Source organism: Canis aureus, chromosome 31, assembly GCF_053574225.1.
Source record: "Canis aureus isolate CA01 chromosome 31, VMU_Caureus_v.1.0, whole genome shotgun sequence".
In the NCBI taxonomy this organism is placed as follows: domain Eukaryota; kingdom Metazoa; phylum Chordata; class Mammalia; order Carnivora; family Canidae; genus Canis; species Canis aureus.
In genome coordinates, this window is record NC_135641.1 from 21,794,629 (window position 1) to 21,818,361 (window position 23,733).

Here is a 23,733-nt window from a genome sequence, read left to right on the forward strand (position 1 = left end):
GTCGGGCTCCCCGCATGGAGCCTGCTTCTCCCTCTGCCTGTGTCTCTGCCTCTCTCTCTCTCTCTCTGTCTCTGTCTCTTGTGAATAAATAAAATCTTTAAAAAATAAAATATTTTCCTTTTTTTTAAAGACTTATTTATTTTAGAGAGAGAGTGGGTCATGGAGAGGGAAAGAGGGAGAGGAGAGAGAAACATAAGCAGACTCTGCACTGGACACGGAACCCAACACAGGGCTTGATCTCACAACCCTGAGATCACAACCTGAGTCGGATGCTTTCTGACTGCACCACCCAGGCGCCCCCAAAATAAAATCTTAAAAAAAGATGTTAGGGACACCTGGGTGGCTCAGATGGTTAAGCATCTGCTTTAGCTCAGGTCATGATCCCAAGCCCCATGTTGGGCTCCCTGCTCAGCAGGAAGTCTGCTTGTCACTTTACCCCACTCCCTGCTCATGATCTCTCTCTCTCTTTTTCTCTCTCCCTCTCTGCTCTCTCTCAAATTAATGCATCTTTAAACAACAACAACAAAAAAGATAAATTAGAAAGTGATTCGCAAGGATCCCTGGCTGGCTTGGTGGAGCATGTGACTCTTGATCTCAGTTGTGAGTTTGAGCCCCATGTTGGGTGTGGAGCCTACTTAAAACTTAAAAAAATAAAAAAACAGGGATTTGTAAGCTGCAAAATAGTCTAAAAAAAGAACAGTTCTTTCTCAAATCAGTTATTGTGCTTTAGAATAAAATTTTCATAATGAGTCAACCTTTCACCATTCATCAACAAATAACAGTTTTACTCTGTGCTGGACATTATTTTGGTTTATGGAGATGTAAAGATAGCGGAAAAAAAACAAAACCCTATCCTCAAAAAGCATACTTAATGGAAAAGAAATCAATTGTGATACATTGTTATAGATACTGTACTGGGGTGTGAAGAAGGTACCCTGGAATCTTTGAAATAGAGCGTAAATGCCCAGGTAGGTCAGGGGAGAATTTTGAGGGCAATGAGACTTGGAGGAATATGAGTCTGCCCAGAGGAAAAGGATAGAATATCGCTAAGGACGTACCAAAAGAAGGCAGGCGGTAAGGCTATTTATTTTCAGAAATCATGGATAGTTTGCTAAGTGTGCAAGGCCAGGAAAAAGTGTGGTAGGAGATATAGTAAAAGAGACACAGCCTCAGATCAGGTTTAGAAGAGCTTTGTTGAGAGGACTGGGTGGCTCAGTGGTTGAGTGTCTGCCTTTGGCTCAGGGTGTGATCCTGAGGTCCCAGGATTGAGTCCCACATCGGGCTCCCCGCATGGAGCCTGCTTTTCCCTCTGCCTGTGTCTCTGCCTCTCCCCACCCTGTGTCTCTCATGAATAAATAAATAAGATCTTTAAAAAAATAGAAGAGCTTTGTTCTAAGATATTGACAGTATCAGTGGAGACCACTGAATAAGAGCAGGGAAGTCACATCAGTTATCTGGGTAAGGAAGCTCACCATGGAGTCTGGGAGACCAGGCAAAGGAAACAGATACCTGAACTAGGGCATTAGAAATGGGGAAGGGCAGAAGAAAGATTTTTTTAAAGATAAAATTAAAAAAAAAAAAAGTAAAATCAATAGGACTTGAATTTGATGCAAATACCAAGAGGACCTAGTGACTGATTAGAGGTAGTACATGGATGGGAAGGAATGTAGGATGAATCCTAGGTTTTCAGGTTGGGCACTACTCATTAAAAAAGAATACAGGGGGATGCCTGGGTAGCTCAGTGGTTGAGCATCTGCCTTCGGCTCAGGGTGTGATCCTGGGGTCCTGGGATTGAGTCCCACATTGGGCCCCCTACAAGGAGCCTGATTCTCCCTCTATGTCTCTGCCTCTCTCTGTGAATCTCTGATAAATAAATAAATAAAATATTAAAAAAGAATACATGGGCACTAACATGTACAAAGTTGCAGTGAAGGACCGTTGAGTAAGGAGAGATGACAGGTTCCTGTGTGGGCATACACAACTTGAGATGCCGGTGGGATGATCCGGTGGAGTGGTACCTTGTTGTAACTGGAGTTCGAGAGATAGGTTTCAGGTTAGGAACAGATTGGCAGGTGGGCAGTAATTGATTTTTATATATTAGCTTGCTTAGGGAGAAAGAAATGAGAAGAGTAGTCACAGAATGAAGAGTCAGAGAACGCTAGATCTGCATTTTCACTCACTATGATTCCTCCTGCATGAATTTATTTTGCTGTCCTTTGGAGCTCCAGGTCCTCATATACAGCGGTAAGAACAACACAATTTTTAAGAGATTTTATTTATTCACTCATGAGAGTGAATAATTCACTCATGCCTCTCTCTCTGTCTCTCTGTCTCTTGTGAATAAATAAGAGGCAGAGACACAGGCAGAGGGAGAAGCAGGCTCCCTGCAAGGAACCCGATGTGGGATTCGATCCCAGGACAGGAGGATCACCGCCTGAGCCAAAGGCAGACACTCAACCACTGAGCCACTCAGGTGCTCCAATGCAATCTGTTTTTATAGAAAATTGTGAAGATTGAGATCACATAGGTCATATATATTAATTGACCACATTATCATTGGTACAGAGAAAATGTTTTCTTCTGAGATTGTATGTGTGCACATACACACATGCACACCCACAGATCGTGCACAAGAGTGTCTTTGCCACGTATGTAAGCACATAGGCACCGTTTCGAGCCCTTTTCACATAAATTAACTCTAATCTTCACAATCCAATAGTGTGGATGTTATTGTGAGAGAAAGCACCGCGGTTAAAAGCTCGGACTTGAGCCAGACTGCCTGGTTTCCAGCCTTCCCATTTTACAAGAATAGGTAATAGTAGGTAGTAAGTGACCTGGCCAGGAAGTAGGGTTTGGATTAAAACCTGGGATATCTGAGTACCTGGATTTGGCTCTAGGGCGATTCCTCCGGGTGCCAAAAGTCTTTTGGCTGCAGGGCAGGAATTTTGGGATTACTTCTTCCTTCGTTATTCTGAATTTTCCGTGACTGACTTCTGTCCCTCCCTGGGAGTGGCTGATCTCTGTAAAGCAAAAGATCGACTCTTAACTAGTTCCTTAAAATGTTTCAATCCTTTTTAGCCTCGCATTCAACTTAGTAAGTATTTCAATCGCTTTATTTTCAAAGGCTGCCCAGTGTGTACTTCTTTGCGCATTTGTATCGTGACTTATTTAGGCAGGACCGAGTAACAAATCTCGGCATTCTCAGCACGCCCTCCCTCCCCCGCCAGCACCTCGCCTGGTACTTAGCATGCACTCAATAAATGCCCGTTCAAAGAATGAATGAACTAAAAGAACCGCGGAATAGAGACGCAGAGGGGGGTCGGTCTGGAAGTTCCAAAGTTCGGGAGGGGACAAGGGGGCGGGCAGCGGCTGTCACGTGACGGGGCGGGGCGAGCGGGCCGTACTCCGCGGCGCCGGGCGCGGCTCCGCCCCCTGCGCCGGTCACGTGGGGGCGCCGGCTGCGCCTGCGGAGAAGCGGTGGCCGCCGAGCGGGATCTGTGCGGGGAGCCGGAAATGGTTGTGGACTACGTCTGTGCGGCTGCGTGGGGCTCGGCCGCGCGGACTGAAGGAGACTGAAGGTAAAGCCGCCATGTCCGGGCCCGACCCGGCCCCCCCACCCCCTCCCCCCGCATCCGCCGCCATCCGGGCCGGGACCGGCCACCCTGCGCCGCCGCCCCGGCGCCCTGGCCCCGCGGCCCAAGCCCGGGCCCCGGCCCGCCAGGGCCCGATCCCTGGCCCACGTGTGCCCGGCCTGGCCCGGCCTGGCTGCTGGGTGGGGGTGGGGGAGCGCGGGGCCGGAATGTGCGGTCCCCGCGGGCTGCTGGGGCGCCGGGTTCGCCGGCCGCGAGGTGCCGCCCCGGCCTGACCCGAGGGGGCCCCGCGGGCGCAGGCACCGCGGCTCCCGGCCCACCGCCCCCTCCCCCCTTTGCGGCCCGGCCGCCGGGAAGTGACACGTTGTTCTTTGGCACTGGCCGGCGCTGCGCAGGGAGGGCGCAGGGGAGGGAGGCGGCAGCGGCGGGCAGGGAGGAGCCCCCGGCCCCGCCCGCCCTCCGGGCCGACCCTCGCTTGCTAGGAACCGGCTTCTCTTCGGCCGCCGCCCGCCTGGCCTTTTAGGGCCCGACTCCCGCCCTTCCTGGCCTCCAGTCCTGGGCGGCGGCAGGCCTCGCGACCGGCCCCGTGCGGGCGCCCCCGCGGCCACCCGCAGCAGGCGTGCCTTGTGTGCCCCCGGGCCTGGCCCCGAACCCGGTGTCCCCAGGTGGGGGGTGGGGACACCACGGCCGAAGCTGCTAGCTCCGTTTGTGATCCGGGAGCCTGGTGCCAGCGAGACCTGGAATTTCCGGTCTGGTTGGTCTTGGGCCCCGCGGAGCCAGGTTGATACCCCTCACCTCCCAACCCCAGGCCCTCGGATGCCCAGAACCTGTAGGCCGCACCGTGGACTTATTCTTAACCGAGGGGGTGAGTGAGGGGGCTGTTTGAGCAGACCAGGGGGGTGGTTGGAGGTGATGCGGGTTTGACAACGTGTTGGTGGGGACGTAAGCTGGATCTTTTCTGCTCCTTCACCCCGGTCGCACCTCCGGGACTCGGTGTGGGACCCAGCCCTTGGTTCAACCCTTCCCCCACTCCGCTTGCCTTCAGCTTGGGTCCCTTCCCCTTTCCGAGCTCCACTCTTTCCCAACAGGTGCTGGGGGGACCCTGATGTGGCACCAAATGAAATGAACAAAGCTCCACAGCCCACAGGCCCCCCACCTGCCCCATCCCCTGGACTCCCGCAGGTAATTAGGGAGGAATTAGCAGAGACTGGGGTGGGGGTGGGGGAGATCAGGCAGCTGGTCAGGAACAGGTTCCAACCTCTGGATTTTCCCACCCCCATCTGTGTCAGGGCAAAGTGCAGCTTCCTGCTGCCAAATTGAGACAGGGCCCCTGGGCTGTTCCCAGGGGCTGTCATGGGGAAGAGGGGGCATGTGGACTGCTGAAGCTCTTGCCACAGGTCTGCTCCCCTTACTTTACCAGCTTAGGTTTCTGCCCCACCCGGGTTTCCCCTCTTGCTGAACTCTGGTCTCCCCCCTTCAGCCTGCGTTTCCCCCGGGGCAGACAGCACCGGTGGTGTTCAGTACGCCACAAGCGACACAAATGAACACGCCTTCTCAGCCCCGCCAGGTGAGGGGCTCTGGGGAGGGGAGTAGGGGGCCTGGGTGGGAGCCATGGAAAGCTTAGGCCAGTTTGGGCCGAGGATGGAAACTGTGGAGGCCCTGTACCTGCCCCAATTTCCTGACAGTTGCTCTGTGTTCTTTCATGCGGCTCTGCACTTTGTGCTGTTGATTACTTACGGTGGCTGGCCCCTTGGGGAGTATGTAGTCGGTGGGGGTGGCATTACTAGGGGTCCTGGTGCCTTGAGAATTGGGAGCAGCGCTTCGGGCCCTGCTGCCAACTCCTGTTCCTATTTCCTCCTTTTCCTGGGAGGTTGTGATTGCTCCGCTCCGCTCCCCTTCCCTTCTTTCTCTTTGGACTGTGGCGAGATAAACACTCCATCTGGTTCTTGCCTTTCTCTGTTCCCTAAATTCTTCCTCACTAAGTGGGGACATTCTTGTCCTACTTCCTTCATTGTTTTCTCTCTCATCACCTTGGGGATAATTCTCTTCTCTCCTGTCCCCATGTGCTCTCAGGGAGGATTCAGGTCTCTGCAGGTAATACCCCTTTGCTAATTCTGGACCCTCTCACGGTCTCACCCTTCACCTCTACCCTAGTCAAGGGCTAGACACAGGGACTGGGGGGTCTTCAGGGTGGGGACATGTTTGCTGTTAAGGTTCTCAGTCTGACACTGACTGATGCATGCTAGAGGCTAGATCTTGCAGATTGCAAATCTGGGAACTGGGAGATTGTTGCATGTTAGTGGTTAGCTCCTCTGTACCTTAGGGTGGAGCAATGCATGCTGGGGAGTATGTTGCTCAAAAGGGCTTTACTTGGGCATGATGCATCTGGGTGTTAGGAAGCCTTTGCAGAGGGGTAGCCTGGTAGAGGTGACATGAGCATTCACGGTAGTGAGGGAGTAAATATTCGTGGAGTGCAAAGCGCATACCTCAGTGTGGAGGGTATGTGTGAGTACAAGAGGCCACCTAACCATCAGTTTGGTTAAGTGGGTGAGGATTGGCCCCCGTGCTCCAAAGCCCCCAGTATTTTTCTCCAGACTAGAGACATGGCGGAGTGGCCATTTTGGATGTCCACTTCCTCCCTTTCCCAACGCCAACTGCCTTCCTCCCTCTTGACAGCACTTCTACCCTAGCCGGGCCCAGCCCCCGAGCAGTGCAGCCACCCGAGTGCAGAGTGCAGCCCCCGCCCGCCCTGGCCCAGCTGCCCATGTCTACCCTGCTGGATCCCAAGTAATGATGATCCCTTCCCAGATCTCCTACTCAGCCTCCCAAGGGGCCTACTACATCCCTGGACAGGTGAGGTTGGAGGCTTGGGGGCTGGAAGCCATGGAACCTTTAAACCTCAATCCTCCTCTCCCTTTACCCTGATCCTCCAGTCCCATCTCTTCTCCAGAGGTGGGACTACTTCTGGTCATTGCCCACAGTTGGCTTGTCCTGTCTTGCTCTGCATTCTCTTTGGCCTGATAGGGTACTCATAGCTCCCTCAACTCCTCTCCCCTCCTCTTCCCCCTTCCCCACCAGGGGCGTTCCACATATGTTGTCCCGACACAGCAGTATCCTGTACAGCCAGGAGCCCCAGGCTTCTATCCGAGTGCAAGCCCTACAGAGTTTGGGACTTACGGTAAGCAGGGGAAGGAGTCAGGTGAGAGTGAGTCCCAGGGAGCACCTAAACTCACCTACAAATTCCTAGATCCTTCCTAGCCTTATTTCTTGATCTAAAAATGATAGGGTTAGTAGGTAGTAGAGATTGGTGCTTAATATATAACTGGTGTTGGGTGCGTAGGGGGGGTGGAGCAGGGAGCATTTTATCCTATTGATGAGAGTTGGAATTCCTTGCCATGCCAAAGAATATAGGATCAGATACAAGTTTGAGGGGCCTGTTAATAAACATTCCCAGTGACACTTGTTCCGTGGTTGGTGGGAGCCCATGTAACGTGAATTTGGGAAGTTTTTGTAGCTGTTTTTCATTTATATTCTAGGAAAGGATTAGTCTGTTCTTTATGGCAGTGGTTTCCAAAATTTTTTGATCATCAGGAAAAATTTTGAGTATGTACCTCTAATACATGTATGTTTTTGTTTGTTTATACATATGCATCATTTAAACAACACACTTAATGTTCCTTGTCAAAAACAAGTGGAGATTATGGATGAGATTAAAGAACACATCCCATTTTGGAGACCATTGCTTTAAGGAATTAATTTTTCCACATCCTGGGCCTGGTTCATAATGTTACTCTTTGTTTCCTTGCCCCTTAGCAAAGGGCTGGAGACTGGAACTGGACTCAGGTTGAGTGGAACAGGGTTGGCAAATCTGTTTTTCTCATTCCCAGCCAAAGACCTGATTCTGTTTCAGGTTAAGTAGTTACTGCTCCCTCAGAATACATGTGTGTGTGTTGCTGGGGGTGGGGTGGGGGGCATACATAATACCTTCTAGGGTAGAAGAGAAACAGAAGTCCTGCTAGTGGTAGCTGGTATGTGGTGGAGAAGGAGTGCCTGCCTACAAGGTGTGTGTATGGCAGTGTCAGGAATTCTTGTAAACGCAGTTCAGACTGGTTCCCCAGCTTTGATAGACACCTAAATCCCTTGGGGAGGCGGGTGGGGCAGGGCAAGGGGCCGACTGTGGGTGATGAGAGGTTCTGAGATGGGAGGTGTGAGGTATTCAAGCAGGCATTTGTATATGGTTGGGCCCTGACGCTGCCACCATTCTTCATTTCTGTGTCTGTCCCCCTGCCCCTCAAGCTGGCGCCTACTACCCAGCCCAGGGTGTGCAGCAGTTTCCCACTGGTGTGGCCCCCGCCTCAGTTTTGATGAACCAGCCACCCCAGATTGCTCCCAAGAGGGAGCGGAAGACCGTGAGTAACAGCAAGGGGCTCTGGGACATCTGGGAAAGGGAGAATCAAGGTCAAGCGCATTGTGGGTCAGGGAGCAGAAAGTTGAGGAAGGAGAGCTTCAGCTGGGAGTGGTTAGAGAATGGAGGTTTGTGAAGCGCTCAGATTCTTTGTAAGGTACTAAGACTTCAGTGTAGAAGTAGCTCATGGAAGACTGAGGAGGCTAGTGCTGCAGGAGTTCCTGAGAGACCCAGGTTCTGGGGGTCCATAAGATCTGTGCTTGGTTTTGGGTTTCTGGTGGCTTGTCTTGGAAATGGTTTGTTTTCTGTGGCCCCACCCCCCACCTCCCAGTCCTGGAAGCTCTTGAGGCCTCCGCCTCTGCTCAATCCTCAAGCCCTGGGCGTGGTGCCCAGAATAGGGTGCCAGGGCTGGGGAAGCCGCTGAGTCACCCTGGCTCCACCCACTGGATCTGGGCCCTGCCCCCAGAGATCAGGCCGACTAGCCACAAGTGAGCTGCTTGGGTGCTAGATGGGGGTCCTGGGACCCATGGTGTGCAGCCAGTGACTTGGGGACTGCTGGTGGCGCAGGGCTGAGGGAGGGAGGGGCATTGTGATGTACAGGACTGCTCTGTGAGGTCAAGAGTCTCTTAGGGGTGGGGGCCAAGGTAGGGAGTACAAGATTAGCTAGATGGGTTAACAGTAGAACTCATGGGGTTTCTGGCACCCACCCACCTGCTACCCAGTGGGGGGTGGGGGGTTGGCCTAGAGTCTTAGGAGTGGGGCAGGGTGGAGAGGTGGGCTCCTCCTGGTTTTCCACTCATCCCGGAGCTTTCTTTCCCCAGATCCGAATTCGAGATCCAAACCAAGGAGGGAAGGATATCACGGAGGAGATCATGTCTGGGGCCCGCACCGCCTCCACACCCACCCCTCCCCAGGTATTGTCTGATCTTTGAGCGAGGCTCTTGCCTAGGATGGCTGTTCTGACCTGAGTTCCCACGTTCTTTGATCTTCTCTTTCAATGAAAGGATTTATTTCCCTGTTTTCCGTGGATTTTTAGGCAGAGTGAAAGTAGAAATGGCTCTAATAGAGAAGGGTTGTGGGCCTCTTCAGGGCAAACTTTGGTAACCCTTTGTGTCCTGCAGACGGGAGGTGGTCTGGAGCCTCAAGCTAATGGGGAGACACCCCAGGTTGCTGTTGTTGTCCGGCCAGGTAGGTAAGCAGGTGGGGCAGAGCTTTTATGGGGAAAAGGAGTGTGACTATTTCAAATGCTAAGGAGGTAGATAACTTGACCTGGGTGCCAGAGAAGAATGACTTGGGTTTTAGGTAGTGGGATTTTGCAAGTGGGCCAGATTTGGGGTGAGAAGGGGAAAGGCCTTAGGTAGGAGAATGTTGCAGGGGTATTAGGCTGGGAATGTCTTGGCTGGCAGGAGGAGGAAAAAAGTAGTGACCTGCCTTTAATGATTTGTCTTTCCTGTGGTGTAGATGACCGGTCCCAGGGAGCAATCATTGGGAGCCGGCCGGGGTTGCCTGGCCCAGAACACAGCCCTTCAGAATCCCAGCCTTCATCACCTTGTCCGACCCCATCACCACCCCCAATCTTGGAACCGGGGTCTGAGCCTAATCTCGCAGTCCTCTCCATTCCTGGGGACACTGTGACAACGGGGATGATCCAAATGTCTGTAGAAGAATCCACCCCCATGCCCCGTGAAACTGGGGAGCCATATTGCCTCTCTCCAGAACCCACTCCCCTCGCTGAACCCATACTGGAAGTAGAAGTGACACTTAGCAAACCGATTCCAGAATCTGAGTTCTCTTCCAGTCCTCTCCAGGTTCCCACTCCCTCTGCATCTCACAAAGAGGAAATTCTTCCTGAACCTAATGGCATGGTCCCATCTGAGGATCTGGAACCAGAGGTGGAGTCGAGCCCAGAGCTTGCTCCTCTCCCTCCCCCAGCTTGTCCTTCCGAATCCCCCACGCCCATTGCTCCAACTGCCCAACCTGAGGAACTGCTCAACGGAGCCCCCTCGCCACCAGCTGTGGACTTAAGCCCAGTCAGTGAGCCAAAGGAGCAGGCCAAGGAGGTTACAGCATCAGTGGCTCCCCCCACCGTCCTCTCTGCCACTCCAGCTATGGCTCCTCCAGCTACTTCCCCAGCTCAGGAGGAGGAAATGGAGGAAGAGGAAGAAGAGGAGGAAGAAGGAGAAGCTGGAGATGCTGAGGCTCAGAAGGGAGGAGAGGAACTTCTCCCCCCAGAGAGCACCCCTGTTGCAGCCCACCTGTCTCAGAATTTAGAGGCAGCAGCTACCACCCAAGGTAAGGTGTGGCTGGATGGTGCAAGTGGGTTGGGCTGAAAGGTGTTTTTTGTTTTTTGCTTTTTCTTTCTTTTCATTGATGATCTCTCAATTGTGTGGCACTGTGTCTGGGTCATAGAAACCCTTTGATGAACCTAAGAGATAAAATTCCAAGATTAAGGGATTTTAATAGTCTGGAGTGGGTATGATGGAAAGATGAAATACTGTGGAGTAGCTGCTGCTTTTTATTTCCCCAGGGAGTAGGGGTACTCCATAAATTATTCCCACTTTTTTTCTTTTTTTTAACCTCCCAAATAGTGGCGGTGTCTGTGCCAAAGAAGAGACGGAAAATTAAGGAGCTCAATAAGAAGGAGGCTGTGGGAGACCTTCTAGATGCCTTCAAGGAGGTAAAGGAGCAGAAAGTAATGGAGGGGAGAGGACAGAGTTTGGGTATGAACACTAGTCATACTGCAACCAAAATGAAATATCCTACGTGTCCTACGTGTGACCTACAGGTGAGCCCAGGAGTACCAGAAGTGGAAAATCAGCCTCCTGTTGGCACTAGTCCTGGCCCGGAGCCTGAGGGCAGCAGTGGACCGCCGAGGCCTGAGGAAGCAGACGAGACCTGGGATTCAAAGGAAGACAAAATTCACAATGCTGAGAACATCCAGCCCGGGGAACAGAAGTATGAGTATAAGTCAGGTATGCTGAAGGAAGGGCTGAGCAGGGTTGGGTATTCTTGCCAGGGCCCCGGGAGACAAAGGTATGATTCGCTCATCTCGTCTTCCTCGTAGATCAGTGGAAGCCTCTAAACCTTGAGGAGAAAAAGCGTTATGACCGTGAGTTCCTGCTTGGCTTTCAGTTCATCTTTGCCAGTATGCAGAAGCCGGAGGGATTGCCCCATATCAGTGATGTGGTGTTGGATAAGGTTGGTAGGCTTGAGGGGGAGGAGTCATTTGGGGCTGGCTGGCTAGGGGAGGAGAGGAGCCTGAGGTCCTGAAAGAGTAGTCAAGAGCCCTAGTCTGTTTCTCATGCCTTCCCTGTCTTCTTTGCAGGCCAATAAAACACCACTGCGGCCACTGGATCCCACGAAACTTCAAGGCATAAATTGTGGTCCAGACTTCATCCCTTCCTTTGCCAACGTTGGCCGACCAGCCCTTAGCAACCGTGGGCCCCCAAGGGGTGGGCCAGGTGGGGAGCTGCCCCGAGGGCCGGTGAGTGGGACTGGTGAGAGGGGCGGATGGTCAAGGGTAGTTGGGGGATGGCTCCTTTGTCTTTTGGGGAGAAGGAGGATATTTGCCTTAGTGATGTGTGGTGGCGGTGTCACAGATTGTGCTGACTAGCTCTGTGTCTTCACTCGTCCTCACCCCTTGCTTAGCAGGCTGGTCTGGGACCCCGGCGCTCTCAGCAAGGCCCCCGAAAGGAACCCCGCAAGATCATTGCCACAGTGTTAATGACTGAAGATATAAAGTTGAACAAAGCAGAGAAAGCCTGGAAGCCCAGCAGCAAGCGGACAGCCGCTGATAAGGATCGAGGGGAAGAGGATGCTGATGGCAGCAAAACCCAGGTAATGATCAGTGCTGTTTTTGCTCTCCATGTCTTCTCTTCAAAGTCTGTCCTCTGAGCCAATTTTGTCCTCTTCATTTCTGTCTTCCTTATCACCAGTATCTGAGTCCTTACCATTCTCATCCCTCCCAGCGACCTCTTCTGAGAACCTCACTGGATTGTGTCTTCTCTGTTCCCTCTACCAGGACCTGTTCCGCAGGGTGCGCTCCATCCTGAATAAGCTGACACCCCAGATGTTCCAGCAGCTGATGAAGCAGGTGACGCAGCTGGCCATTGACACCGAGGAACGCCTCAAAGGGGTCATTGACCTCATCTTCGAGAAGGCCATTTCAGAGCCCAACTTCTCTGTGGCCTATGCCAACATGTGCCGCTGCCTCATGGCGGTTAGTTTCCATTGTTACTAAACATTGTGGTCTAGTTTCCTACTTCTCTTCCTAAGACTCCTTGAGTCCAGCTTCTTGGTTCTCTTCCAGCCTGCGCTGTTAACGGCAGCCAGGCGGTGGCAGAGTGGGAGCTGAGGATCTTCCTGGGTTAGATAGCTAAAGACTTTTGGAGGGCCTACCTGCTCAGGACTAACGTGATACTCTCTTTGACATACAGCTGAAAGTGCCCACTACAGAAAAGCCAACGGTGACTGTGAACTTCCGAAAACTGTTGTTGAATCGATGTCAGAAAGAGTTTGAAAAAGACAAAGATGATGATGAGGTTTTTGAGAAGAAGCAAAAAGAGATGGATGAAGCTGCCACGGTGAGAGAAAACCCACTAACCCCACAGTCCACCCAGATGCTACTTTGCTATAGAATAGGGGGTGGGGAAGTAAATGGAAGTTGGGGGTGATGGTGTTTTGGGGATTTTCTCTGCCTTAAGACAGGAATACTTGCTGCTGGGGTTAGGAATCTAGATAGTGGAGAGAAGGATTTTAGCCCAGTGGCTAGGTACCTTTTTGATGGATTTTTGTCCTATAACTGTCAGGCAGAGGAACGAGGACGCTTGAAGGAAGAGTTGGAAGAGGCTCGAGACATAGCCCGGCGGCGCTCTTTAGGGAATATCAAGTTTATTGGGGAGTTGTTTAAGTTGAAGATGTTAACAGAGGCTATAATGCATGACTGTGTGGTTAAACTACTTAAGAATCATGATGAAGAGTCCCTTGAATGCCTTTGTCGTCTGCTCACTACCATTGGCAAAGATCTGGACTTTGAAAAAGCCAAGGTGAGGGTCTTGGGTTGGGGAATGGGACAGGCTGAAGTGCCAAGTGCCTGGGGCTTGCTGTCCACTGACAGACTCCTTGTTGGGCTGCCGGGTGTGAGTCATCGAGCTACAGTGATGGACCTGAGGGTCTAAAGAGGGGCCGGGCCTACAGTTGAAGGTAAGGTGTCACAAGCTCCTGACCTGATCCTTTTGCTTCTTCCTAGCCCCGAATGGATCAGTATTTCAACCAGATGGAAAAAATCATTAAGGAAAAGAAGACTTCATCCCGAATCCGCTTTATGCTGCAAGACGTGCTGGATCTGCGACGGGTGTGTGTCCTCTCCTTCTCACTGCTGGTCTGCTGCCTGTATGCGTATCCAACATTGCTTGGTCTGGCCCTCTGATATGATTACCTTGTGACTGGCATTCTGTCCCCACAGAGCAATTGGGTGCCACGCCGTGGGGACCAGGGTCCCAAGACCATTGACCAGATCCACAAGGAGGCTGAGATGGAGGAGCACTGGGAGCACGTAAAAGTGCAGCAGCTAATGGCCAAGGGCAGTGACAAGCGTCGGGGTGGCCCTCCAGGCCCACCCATTAGTGAGTTTGGGACTCCGGTTACGAGGGGGCAGAGTGAGGGGTTAAACTTTCCACTGATGACTTCTTGTTAGTGCCACGTGTCTGGGCCACTGAGACCACATGATGGAACTGAGGATCTGAGGAAGGGGGTCTGGGGGTAGCCCCAGGTGATCGGGGGGCTAGGAGTTACTCATTATTGTAATATACTCTTTGTCCCAGGTCGTGGCCTCCCACTTGTGGATGATGGTGGCTGGAACACAGTCCCCATCAGCAAGGGCAGCCGCCCTATCGACACCTCACGACTCACCAAGATCACGAAGGTAGGGGGGCGTATTGGAGGGCGTCACTACCTAGTGGTAGTGGTCATTGGAGGGAAAAGAGGGATCAGTTGGCATTGAACATAGATTTGGATCTTTATCTCCTTACTTCTGAGGTTGAAAAGGTGATGGCTTTCCTCTTGGACTAACTGGTTAGACTCCTAGAGACAGGACTGCCAGCTCAAGAAGATGTATTCACATCTGTCTGGGCCAGCAAACTCGCACAGCAGATCTGTCCCATTCCTTCTCTACATTCCACAGCTAAGAAGCGGCTTTTACAGTTTTAACTGTTGAAAAAAATAAAATGGATTATTTGAGTAATGAAATTACTCAAAATGTAAATTTCAGCATGCATAATTTTATTAGAAAACATGACCAAATTCATTCCCCTTAAGTATTGCGAGTGACTGTTTTTGTGCTACAGTGGCCATGTGGAATGGTTGAAATAGAAACTATATGATATGCAAAGCCTTAAGTATTTACTATTTGGCCTTTTAGAGGAAAAGTTTGCCTGGCTCCTGGTCTACGCCATTTGCTACTGTGTAGCTATGGGCTTTGGCCAGATCAGACTGATGCTCCACTCCACTCCCGTTTCCTTCCACAGCCTGGCTCCATTGATTCTAACAACCAGCTCTTTGCACCTGGAGGGCGATTGAGCTGGGGCAAGGGCAGCAGTGGAGGCTCAGGAGCCAAGCCCTCTGATGCAGGTACTTGAGGCCATCGTAAGGAGCTGGGGGCCTAGGAATCCTCTTATTTGAGGGCAGAGCCTTATTTGTAGGAGAGGCTTTTGTACAAAGTGGTTGGGTAATAACAGGAGGCTTATGCTTGGGACGAGGGGGACTGAATGAACTGTGTTCATGTTGGGAGTAGGACCAAGTGTCCTAAACTGGCGAGTAGGAGATGGAATGGAAGAAAGTAGGAAGAGATTTTGATGTGGGCTTTCTGCCTCCCCAGCATCAGAAGCTGCTCGTCCAGCTACTAGTACCTTGAACCGCTTCTCAGCCCTTCAACAAGCAGTACCTACAGAAAGCACAGACAGCAGACGTGTGGTACAGAGGTGAGGCTTCCCCTGCGAGTGTCTTTGTTTTTCACGTGGGGAGTACTGGGATTGGGCTTTGGTGGTTGCCATAGGAATTCTCACATCTGTAATGCTCATAGTCCATGGCTAGATGGGGGCACCTTCCAGATTCCAGGAACTATGCCTGATGATTGCTGAGCTTGTTGGAAAGTTCTACAGGAGAGTGCCTAGGCAGTACAGGTGAGAGGTGACATGCCTGTTTTTTCTCCAGGAGTAGTTTGAGTCGGGAAAGAGGTGAGAAAGCTGGGGACCGGGGAGACCGCCTAGAGCGGAGTGAACGGGGAGGTGACCGTGGGGACCGCCTCGATCGCTCTCGGACACCTGCCACCAAGCGGAGCTTCAGCAAGGAAGTGGAGGAGCGAAGTAGAGAGCGGCCCTCCCAGCCTGAGGGACTGCGCAAGGCAGCTAGCCTCACAGAGGATCGGGACCGTGGGCGGGATGCCGGTAAGGGACCGGGAGAGGAAGGGAAAGGTAAGGTGTGGGTTTGGGACTAGCCAGCCTCCAGTCTTCAGAGCTCCAGGTCTTTCTTGCTAGGAAAATTGGAACTGAAGAGTCTCTGATCTGTTTCTCCCCCCTTCAGTGAAGCGAGAAGCCACCCTGCCCCCAGTGAGTCCCCCGAAAGCTGCGCTTTCTGAGGAAGAGCTGGAGAAGAAATCCAAGGCCATCATTGAGGAATATCTCCATCTCAATGATATGAAGGTAGGCAGTGGGAGGTGTCTCAGTGACAGCAGGGTGGCCAGGGAGGGACATGTGCTGACATGCATGGAGTGTGGGGTTAGGACCAGACAGTGACTGCCCTCTCCCTTCTGCCCACACTCCTGCAGGAGGCAGTGCAGTGTGTACAGGAGCTGGCCTCACCCTCCCTGCTCTTCATCTTTGTGCGACATGGCATTGAGTCAACACTGGAGCGCAGCACCATTGCTCGTGAGCATATGGGGCGGCTGCTGCACCAGCTGCTCTCTGCTGGGCACCTCTCCACTGCTCAGTACTACCAAGGGTATGTCTTCTGAGGGCCTTCTACTTTTACATCCCACAGACTTCCTTTCTTTGTGTAGGATCTGTGGAACCTTGGATGAGAGTATAGCCATCCCGGTTAGCATTACTTTTGGCAGGGGTAGAGTGTACCATGTAAGGACAAAAGTGTGGCCTTGGCTTGAGATAATTGCCCCATGTCTAGGAAGTGTTCTTGAGGGTCTCCACAGTGGATCCTTTAACAATGTCATCTTGCCACAGAGGGATGGTGGGGGTCCAGCTTACTTTTCCTAGAATGTATGATTTCTTTCTCCTTAAAAGATTTATTTTTATTTGAGAGGGAGGGAGGGCAGGCAGGCAAGTGGAAGGAGGGGTAGAAGGGGAGAGAAACCTCAAGCAGACTCCCCACTGAGCATGGAGCTAGACAGGGCTCAATCCCAGGACCCCAAGATCATGACCTGAGCTGATTACTGAGAATCAGATATTCTGCTGACTGAGCTACCCAGGTGCCCCTAGAATGCCCTGACTTTGAATTCCATTTGCAGGCTGTATGAAATCTTAGAATTGGCTGAAGACATGGAAATTGACATCCCCCACGTGTGGCTCTACCTAGCAGAACTCATAACGCCCATTCTGCAGGAAGGTGGGGTACCTATGGGGGAGCTGTTCAGGTAAGCCCCCTTTGGGGATTCAGGGGAGGTAAAGACAAGAAGAAAGCTGGGGAGGGGGAGTACATATGGCAGGTTCAATGCCTGGATTTGGGGAGGGATGGGGCAGTGTACTGACTGAGTGGGCCATTAACACTCTGTAATTTCCTTTTTTTCTCTATAGGGAGATTACAAAACCTCTGAGACCCCTGGGCAAAGCTGCTTCTCTGTTGCTGGAGATCCTGGGGCTCCTATGCAAAAGTATGGTAAGTAAGAGCCTTTTGGGGGTGATGTGTAGAGACTTCTCTTCCGACCATGCTCTTTTGGCCAGTTGCTGTGACCCTGATGGCTCATGGTCCTTTGGTGGGATGGGGTTAATGGCGAGGGTGGTGCTGTGTTGGTACCTGAGAAAGGAAATGTCGAGGCTGGCGCTGGCACTCTCAGACCAGTTCCTGTCATGAGTTCTGGCTAAGACTGGAGGACAGTGACAGTCTGAGACCCTAAGCCCTTGATTGATTCTTTGATTCAATCAATCATTCATTCAACTAACATTTTTTTAAATATGTACCAACCACATAGTAGGCACTGGGGATAGCACATTGAATAAAACACAGTTAGGAAACTGGCTGGAAGAGAAAAGTAAGAAATGACAGCTTAATAAAAACAGTGTGAAGCAAAGCGTGAAATAAAATAGTAGAAATGGAGTGTCTTGAGTACTGTGAGGTTGCAAAGGAGTTTCTCTTTGGTAATGTTCATGACAAAGCTTCCCAGAAAGTTGCTGAAACTGCTTTGTAAAAGTTAAGTGGTATCTAGCAAATGTCATAGCAGAGAGACCGGAAAGGCCAGTGGGCGGGGCACTCTGTGGCAGTGAGAGCTGGGAAGAGCACTTTATAGAGTATAGTAGCTGCCCCCAGGATCTGGGCCCTGGACAATGAGTGGAAAAGAATTGCTATTTCAGTGTTCTGTTAATCCTTTTAGGTAGAAACCTGTGTTAGGATAGTCTGTATTTGAAAAAAGAGAGAGGCATGTTGAACTAGTGTGTATTTCATTGAATCTGTGGTACAGCAGGTTGTGGGATATGTTATTGCTACCCTGTTAGTAAAGAAAAGACATGATCATTTGCTTAAATGTAATATATCAACTGTGAGAGGACTTCGTTTTAGTGGCCTCAGAATGAGCATTTTTAAAATTTGTGAAGTATGGTAGTCTTATTAAGGATTAATGTCATTCTGAATATTTGTTATTATACACATAGAACTTTAAGATTTTATTTATTTGGTAGATCGAGAGAGGCAGAGGCAGAAGCTCCTGAGCAGGGAGCCCGATGGCAGGACTTGTTCCTAGGACCCTGAGATCATGATGAGCTGAGCCTAGGGCGGACACTTAACTGACTGAGCCACCCAGGCACCCCTGAATATCTGTTATTATAGAGTAATGCCTCTGGAATCTCTTGTCCCTTCACAGAAAATGGGCTCAGACTGTTTGTGAGGATTTCTGATTTGCCTTGGGGTTGTGTGGGGGGATTTATCTGCTGCTTAAATTTTTTGGACTTGGTAACCAAAAAGGCTTATTATTTGTGAGATGTCCTGTCTCATGAACATTTGTTATAGCTTGGAATAATGAAAAACTAAGCTATTCTAGAAAAAGAAGTGTAGAGGAGTGTGGAAGGCTTAAGTTGAGGTATTTGGATTTGGTGTTTTACCTTTCTCAGTAAAGGTAATCCTGTGAAAGCTAATTGACCTCTTCTCTAGAGGCTCTTAGGCTATTCCTCCTTGCCCTTGCCATTTCCTAGCACTGTGGTAGGTGATTTCTTGTGTCTTTGAGTGATTATTGGCTGATATCTGTATCTGGTACTAGCCTGTAGGCATGGATAGATGGTGTCTTTTCGGTACTTCTGTAACATCCTGAAGCCCCTAGTGGGCACATAGTGACCTTGTAGTAAATATTTGTTGGGTGACATTTGCAGAGCTAGGTCTTGGAGGGAGAGAAGGTTGCTAAATTGTTCTTGTATTTTCTAGGGTCCCAAAAAGGTGGGGATGATGTGGCGAGAGGCTGGACTCAGCTGGAAGGAATTCCTACCTGAAGGCCAGGATGTCAGTGCATTCGTCGCTGATCAGGTTTGCGGCTAGAGTTAGATTAATTCTAGCATTTGGGACTGGCCATTCTTCTTCCTCTTGCTTCAGCACACTTACGTGGTACACTTAACCTCCTGACTGTGGGTCTTTTTTTGTTTGTTTGTTTTTTTCTGACTGTGGGTCTTATTTAGAAGGTGGAGTATACCTTGGGTGAGGAGTCAGAAGCCCCTGGCCAAAGGATGCTCTCCTCCGAGGAGCTGAACAGACAGTTGGAGAAGCTGCTGAAGGAGGGCAGCAGTAACCAGCGGGTGTTTGACTGGATAGAGGTATGTTTCTCCTGGGTATTGGGAGAGACGAATAAAGGAGAGGCAGTTCTTGGTGTGCGGGTAGGGGCATAGTTCTGAACTCTAGGGTCATTTGTTTCTCTTCTGCACAGGCCAACCTGAGTGAGCAGCAGGTAGCATCCAACACACTAGTTCGAGCCCTCATGACAACTGTCTGCTATTCTGCAATTATCTGTAAGAGGAGCCAGGGAGATGGTGGGGCAAGGGTGGGCCCAGTGGACAAATGGAGGGAGGGAAGTTTTAGTCTTTGCCTCCTAGTTATGGACCAGGGTGAGGGTGCATTAGTCCACTTAACTCTGTCTTCCTCCCTGTAGTTGAGACGCCCCTCCGAGTGGATGTTGCGGTGCTGAAAGCTCGAGCGAAACTGCTACAGAAATACCTGTGTGATGAGCAGAAGGAGCTGCAGGCACTCTATGCCCTCCAGGCCCTTGTAGTGACCTTAGAACAGCCTGCCAGTAAGAATCAGGCTGCAGGGCGTGTGGGTGGTTGCATAGCCTGAGAGCAGGGGGCAGTTGTGGAAAAGGTCTCAACCCAAGAAAGGGGGGTGGTCCCCAGAGAGCAAAACATCCTGGTGGTTTATTTGCTTTCCCCTGCACTGTTTGTTTCCTTGCTTACAAGTGAAAGGAGTTAAGACTCAGCTTTGAAGGTTAATTGACTGCCCTTTTTGTGCCTAGCCAGCTATTAGATGCCTTGAGCATGGAGGTGAAAAGTGATACAGCTTTTTTTTTTTTTTTTTAATTTCTGAGAGCGAGCAAGCCAGGGGAAGGGACAGAGGGAGAGGGAGAGGCAAACTCCCTGCTGAGCAGGGAGGCCGGCACGGGGCTTGATCCCAGGACCCTGGGATCATGACTTAACTGAGGGCAGATGCTTAACCGACTGAGCCACCCAGGTGCCCTGCAATAATAATTTCTTTCTTTTTTTTTAAGTTATTTTTTGAGTTCTCTATTTTTAAGATTTTGTTCATTTATGAGAGACAGAGAGAGAGAGGCAGAGACACAGGCAGAGGGAGAAGCAGGCTCCATGCAGGGAGCCTGACGTGGGAATCAATCCCGGGTCCCCAGGATCAGGCCCTGGGCTGAAGGTGGCGCTAAACCGCTGAGCTACCCGGGCTGCCTGCAATAATGATTTCTAAGTACCGAATGCTCTTGCAGTCTGGCAGGGGGCTGAGAGGTTTTTCTTTCCTTCATTTAATTCTCACAACTGTTGTTTAAGGTAGATGCTGTTACCCCTTTTCCATATTGTGAGACTGAGGCTTAGTTAACATGCCTGAGATTATGCCTTTGGCAAATAGGTATGTGCTAAGACACTGGGACATTGGCAGTGATTAAGTTGAACACAGGTCTTGTGTTGGCATGGAGTCTAACAACACAGTGGTGATGAGTGTTAGAACATGGGTCCTGTGGGGTGCTCTCTGGGGACACCTAGTGTAAGGGATAATGAGTGGGAATTGAAAATGGCAGCCAAATGACAAATGGGAGGGGGATACTTGAAGAAACTGTGTGTAAAGGAAGGCCCTGAGGCAGAAAGGACTTGACACAAGGTAAAAGAATTGCTCAGGGAGGCCAGTGTGGTTGAGCATAGCAGCCAGTTGTGTGTGAGGAAAGATGGGCCTGGAGAGATGGACATGGGGCCAGGTCATGCAGGGCTGTCTGAGCTGTGGGATGAGTTTTAGCCTTCAGCTTAAGGACAGGAGAAAGCTTTGTGGGATTTTAGTTTTTCGCTCATTCTGGCCATTTAGTAGGACGAGTGGTTTGAAATGGGATGAATGTAAACATGGTAAGAGCGGCAAATTAGAAGCGGGTTGTGTTGCTGGTGGCTCAAACTTGCTGGTAGCAGTGGAGCTAGGAAGGGTGTACTTACAGTTAAAATGTAACACTGGGGTCAGAGAAAGAGGTGATGAGAGAGGGATGACTTTCAGGATGCTTTTAGCAGGTGAGGTGATAGTGTGGTACCATTTACCCTATGGGGTTAGGAACACTGGATCAAGTCCAGTTTGGTCATACTGAGTTTTGTGGTCCCTGGTCCAGGTAATCAGAGATGTCAGGTGACAGCTGGGTATTGGAATTCATTTGGAAAGGAAGAGGTCAGGGTTGGCAGCTGATCTGTGAGAAGCTGGCACAGAGTAATACATGTGCAAGTTACCAGAGGATATAGATTGCCTGAGACAAAGTGATGAGATCCTAGGATAGAACATTGAGGGAAGTGAAGGACCCACAGGTAGGGATCAGAGGAAGACGGCGCTTTGAACAAAGGACAGTAATTTTAGGAGCGGGAAGTGGTCAATGATGGTAGATGCTGCTTGAGAGTTCATAGGAACAGACCTGAATATTTTAGGGCCTTTGGAGTGTAAACACACGGAGGCCACTCTGGTATAAATAGTATTTGGTAGAGCAGAGGGTAATCTGGATTGGAAAGGACTGAGTAATACTTGACTGAGACAGGAAGAAAGGAAAATAGCTAAGTGTAGACAAGGTCTTTGGATTTAGATAATCTTTTGTCCAAAGACAAAAATCTTTTGTTCGAGTGTAAGAGATAATGGTTGTAAAGGAGGCCCATTTGTGTTTAGATGGGATAAACTTGGGCTTGAAAATATAGGGCAGAGTGGATAATTGATTATGTAGGATCCCCAGGGTAGGTGTGCATGGGATTTGGAACACAAGTTTGGGATAAATGCTCTGCTGCTGTAGGGTGGGTCTGGAGAGCAGTGGTTGTGAATTTGAATGTGTGTACCCTGAGAAACATCCTGGCTTGCACTTTCTCATAGATGGCTGTCAGTGTTTCATCTAGGCCTAGATTCCAGAAATTATATTCACAACTTGGCGTCCCTTTGCTTTTGGAAAGATTATAAAAGTGTGGGCTTTGGGATAGGTTGTGTTCAGGGCTTATAGGACAAGTGCTTGGGAAGACTTAATTAGTAGCCAGGTTGGGGAGAAAGAGGGTCAGAGCAAGGGGTGCTGGAGTTGAGCCTAAAGAAATTCACTGGGAAGGTGACAAGAGAAAGGATGTTCCTGGGAAAGAATGCAGCACATTTAAGTGTCAAGGCCAGAGAGGGTATGTATGTTCAGGAGATGTGTAGAAAGTGAGAAGAAATTGGGATCCATAGTTTTCCAGGGTCTTTGATGGGGGCTGTTGAATGTTCCAGGATACAAACCCTTGACTTTGGTGAGTGATAGTTCTGGGACTTAACATCATTCCCAAAATGAGGAGTACCAATTCTTTGTATAGTTTTTCTTAATATATTGTGAGTGAAGCTGCTGAGGTGAATCTTGGACAGGTTTTAAGGTTTTGCTGTCACTTGTTACTATGCACTAGTCTCTTCGATCATGAAATTAACATCTTGTTCTAGAGACCCACCTAGTCACTCTGGAATGGTCAGACACAGATATCAGGATGGTGGGTCAGGCCCTTGTTCGAACAGTGGAGCCCAGGAGTGGAATGGGGTGGCTGTGGGCAGCACAACTCTTAACTGCTGTTTTCCTGCCTGCTTGCAGACCTGCTTCGGATGTTCTTTGATGCGCTGTATGACGAGGATGTGGTGAAAGAGGATGCCTTCTACAGCTGGGAGAGTAGCAAGGACCCTGCTGAGCAACAGGGCAAGGGTGTGGCCCTTAAATCTGTCACAGCCTTCTTCAAGTGGCTTCGTGAGGCGGAGGAGGAGGAGTCTGACCACAACTGAGGGCGGGTGGGGCCGGGGACTTGGAGCCCCATGGACACTCGGATGGCCCGGCCAGCCGCCCGGACTGCAGGGGGGGCGGCAGCAGCGGCGGCGGTGGCAGTGGGTGCCTGTAGTGCGATGTGTCTGAGCTAATAAAATGGCTGAAGAGGCAGGATGGCGTGGGGCTGCCTGGGGCCCCCCCTCCAGGATGCTGCCAGGTGTCCCTCACCTCCCCCTGGGGCACAGAGATATATTATATATAAAGTCTTGAAATTTGGTGTGTCTTGGGGGGGGGGCACCACCGCCTGCCCCTGGGGTCCTTTTTTATTTTCTGAAAATCACTCATGGGACTGCCGTCCTCGCTGCTGGGGGCATATGCCCCAGCCCCTGCACCACCCCTGCTGCTGCCTGGGCAGGGGGAAGGGGGGGGCACGGTGCCTGTAATTATTAAACATGAATTCAATTAAGCTCACTGCCTCTCTGCTTTATGGCCTGCTCCCTCTGGAGAAGGGGTATGGATAGGTGGGCAGCCTCCTTTCCAGAGCTGGCACTGTAGCACTGTTCCTGTAACCTGGCACCCCTCTTGCCTCTTCCCCTGTCCATGATTGTGGGGATTGGAGGGTCCACTTTCCTGGAGGGTTGGACCCTTGAAACCGACATGGTGGGGTTCCCTGTTAGCTGGTAGGGAAGAAGAAAAATAGCTGTGGGAGTACTTCCAGAACACACTCGCTGGGCTTACTCTCCTAGAAGAATGTGATGCAGACGGACCTGTGCGCGGAGGAGGCCCTGGGTTTCACGCTGCTGTGGCCAAGAAGGCCTTTATGGCTTCAAGGTCCCCTCTGCAAGAAGGGCTGAACGCGAGGAGTCTGACCCCAACGCGGTATGCCGGGCAGCCCGCGCCCATGAGCTCCCGCGCACCCTCTTCCCTCAGGGTGGCTCCCCAGGGCCTGGGAGGAGAGGACCGGGTGTTTCCGGACTCGGCCCCAGGCCGCCCCTGCGTGGCGGTGACGCGTTCGCCCCGCCTGCCTTGGGTGGTGACGCGGGTGG

The 23,733-nt window shown here is 51.0% G+C and overlaps 1 protein-coding gene and 2 non-coding genes across 14 annotated transcripts; all 3 read left to right on the forward strand.

Moving 5' to 3' along the window:
• The first annotated feature begins 3,427 nt into the window (after window positions 1-3,427).
• Window positions 3,428-23,153, forward strand: EIF4G1 (eukaryotic translation initiation factor 4 gamma 1). 12 transcript variants are annotated; one of them, XM_077879887.1, is made up of 34 exons: window positions 3,428-3,578; window positions 4,399-4,455; window positions 4,679-4,772; window positions 5,071-5,157; window positions 5,664-5,684; window positions 6,267-6,443; window positions 6,669-6,768; window positions 7,887-7,999; window positions 8,817-8,909; window positions 9,117-9,183; window positions 9,457-10,287; window positions 10,584-10,672; window positions 10,781-10,967; window positions 11,060-11,193; window positions 11,321-11,479; window positions 11,644-11,832; window positions 12,017-12,214; window positions 12,432-12,578; window positions 12,804-13,040; window positions 13,244-13,348; window positions 13,460-13,619; window positions 13,818-13,918; window positions 14,520-14,622; window positions 14,870-14,972; window positions 15,205-15,464; window positions 15,574-15,692; window positions 15,818-15,990; window positions 16,511-16,636; window positions 16,797-16,878; window positions 18,631-18,729; window positions 18,879-19,013; window positions 19,124-19,205; window positions 19,346-19,486; window positions 22,523-23,153. In XM_077879887.1, exons 3-34 carry the CDS (start codon window positions 4,713-4,715, stop codon window positions 22,705-22,707), a joined length of 4,863 nt encoding a protein of 1,620 aa, XP_077736013.1. In that variant the 5' UTR covers window positions 3,428-3,578; window positions 4,399-4,455; window positions 4,679-4,712; the 3' UTR covers window positions 22,708-23,153. The 12 variants fall into 12 exon arrangements, with proteins under 12 accessions (XP_077736013.1, XP_077736018.1, XP_077736015.1 ...); XM_077879892.1 differs by having other exon boundaries at window positions 15,205-15,437; XM_077879889.1 differs by having other exon boundaries at window positions 11,647-11,832.
• On the forward strand, window positions 10,358-10,428 carry LOC144302798 (small nucleolar RNA SNORD66). Its single transcript, XR_013369855.1, has one exon. It is a non-coding gene; the product is annotated as a small nucleolar RNA SNORD66 (small nucleolar RNA).
• Window positions 13,668-13,743, forward strand: LOC144302797 (small nucleolar RNA SNORD66). Its single transcript, XR_013369854.1, has one exon. It is a non-coding gene; the product is annotated as a small nucleolar RNA SNORD66 (small nucleolar RNA).
• Window positions 23,154-23,733: the final 580 nt, after the last annotated feature.

Excerpts from the sequence above, each read along its gene's own strand:
- EIF4G1 (XM_077879887.1), top strand. The coding sequence starts at position 4,713 with ATGAACAAAGCTCCACAGCCCACAGGCCCCCCACCTGCCCCATCCCCT. Across the intron at positions 6,769-7,886 it reads TACAGAGTTTGGGACTTACG|CTGGCGCCTACTACCCAGCC; the intron begins GTAAGCAGGGGA and ends CTGCCCCTCAAG. Across the intron at positions 11,833-12,016 it reads CTGATGGCAGCAAAACCCAG|GACCTGTTCCGCAGGGTGCG; the intron begins GTAATGATCAGT and ends TCCCTCTACCAG.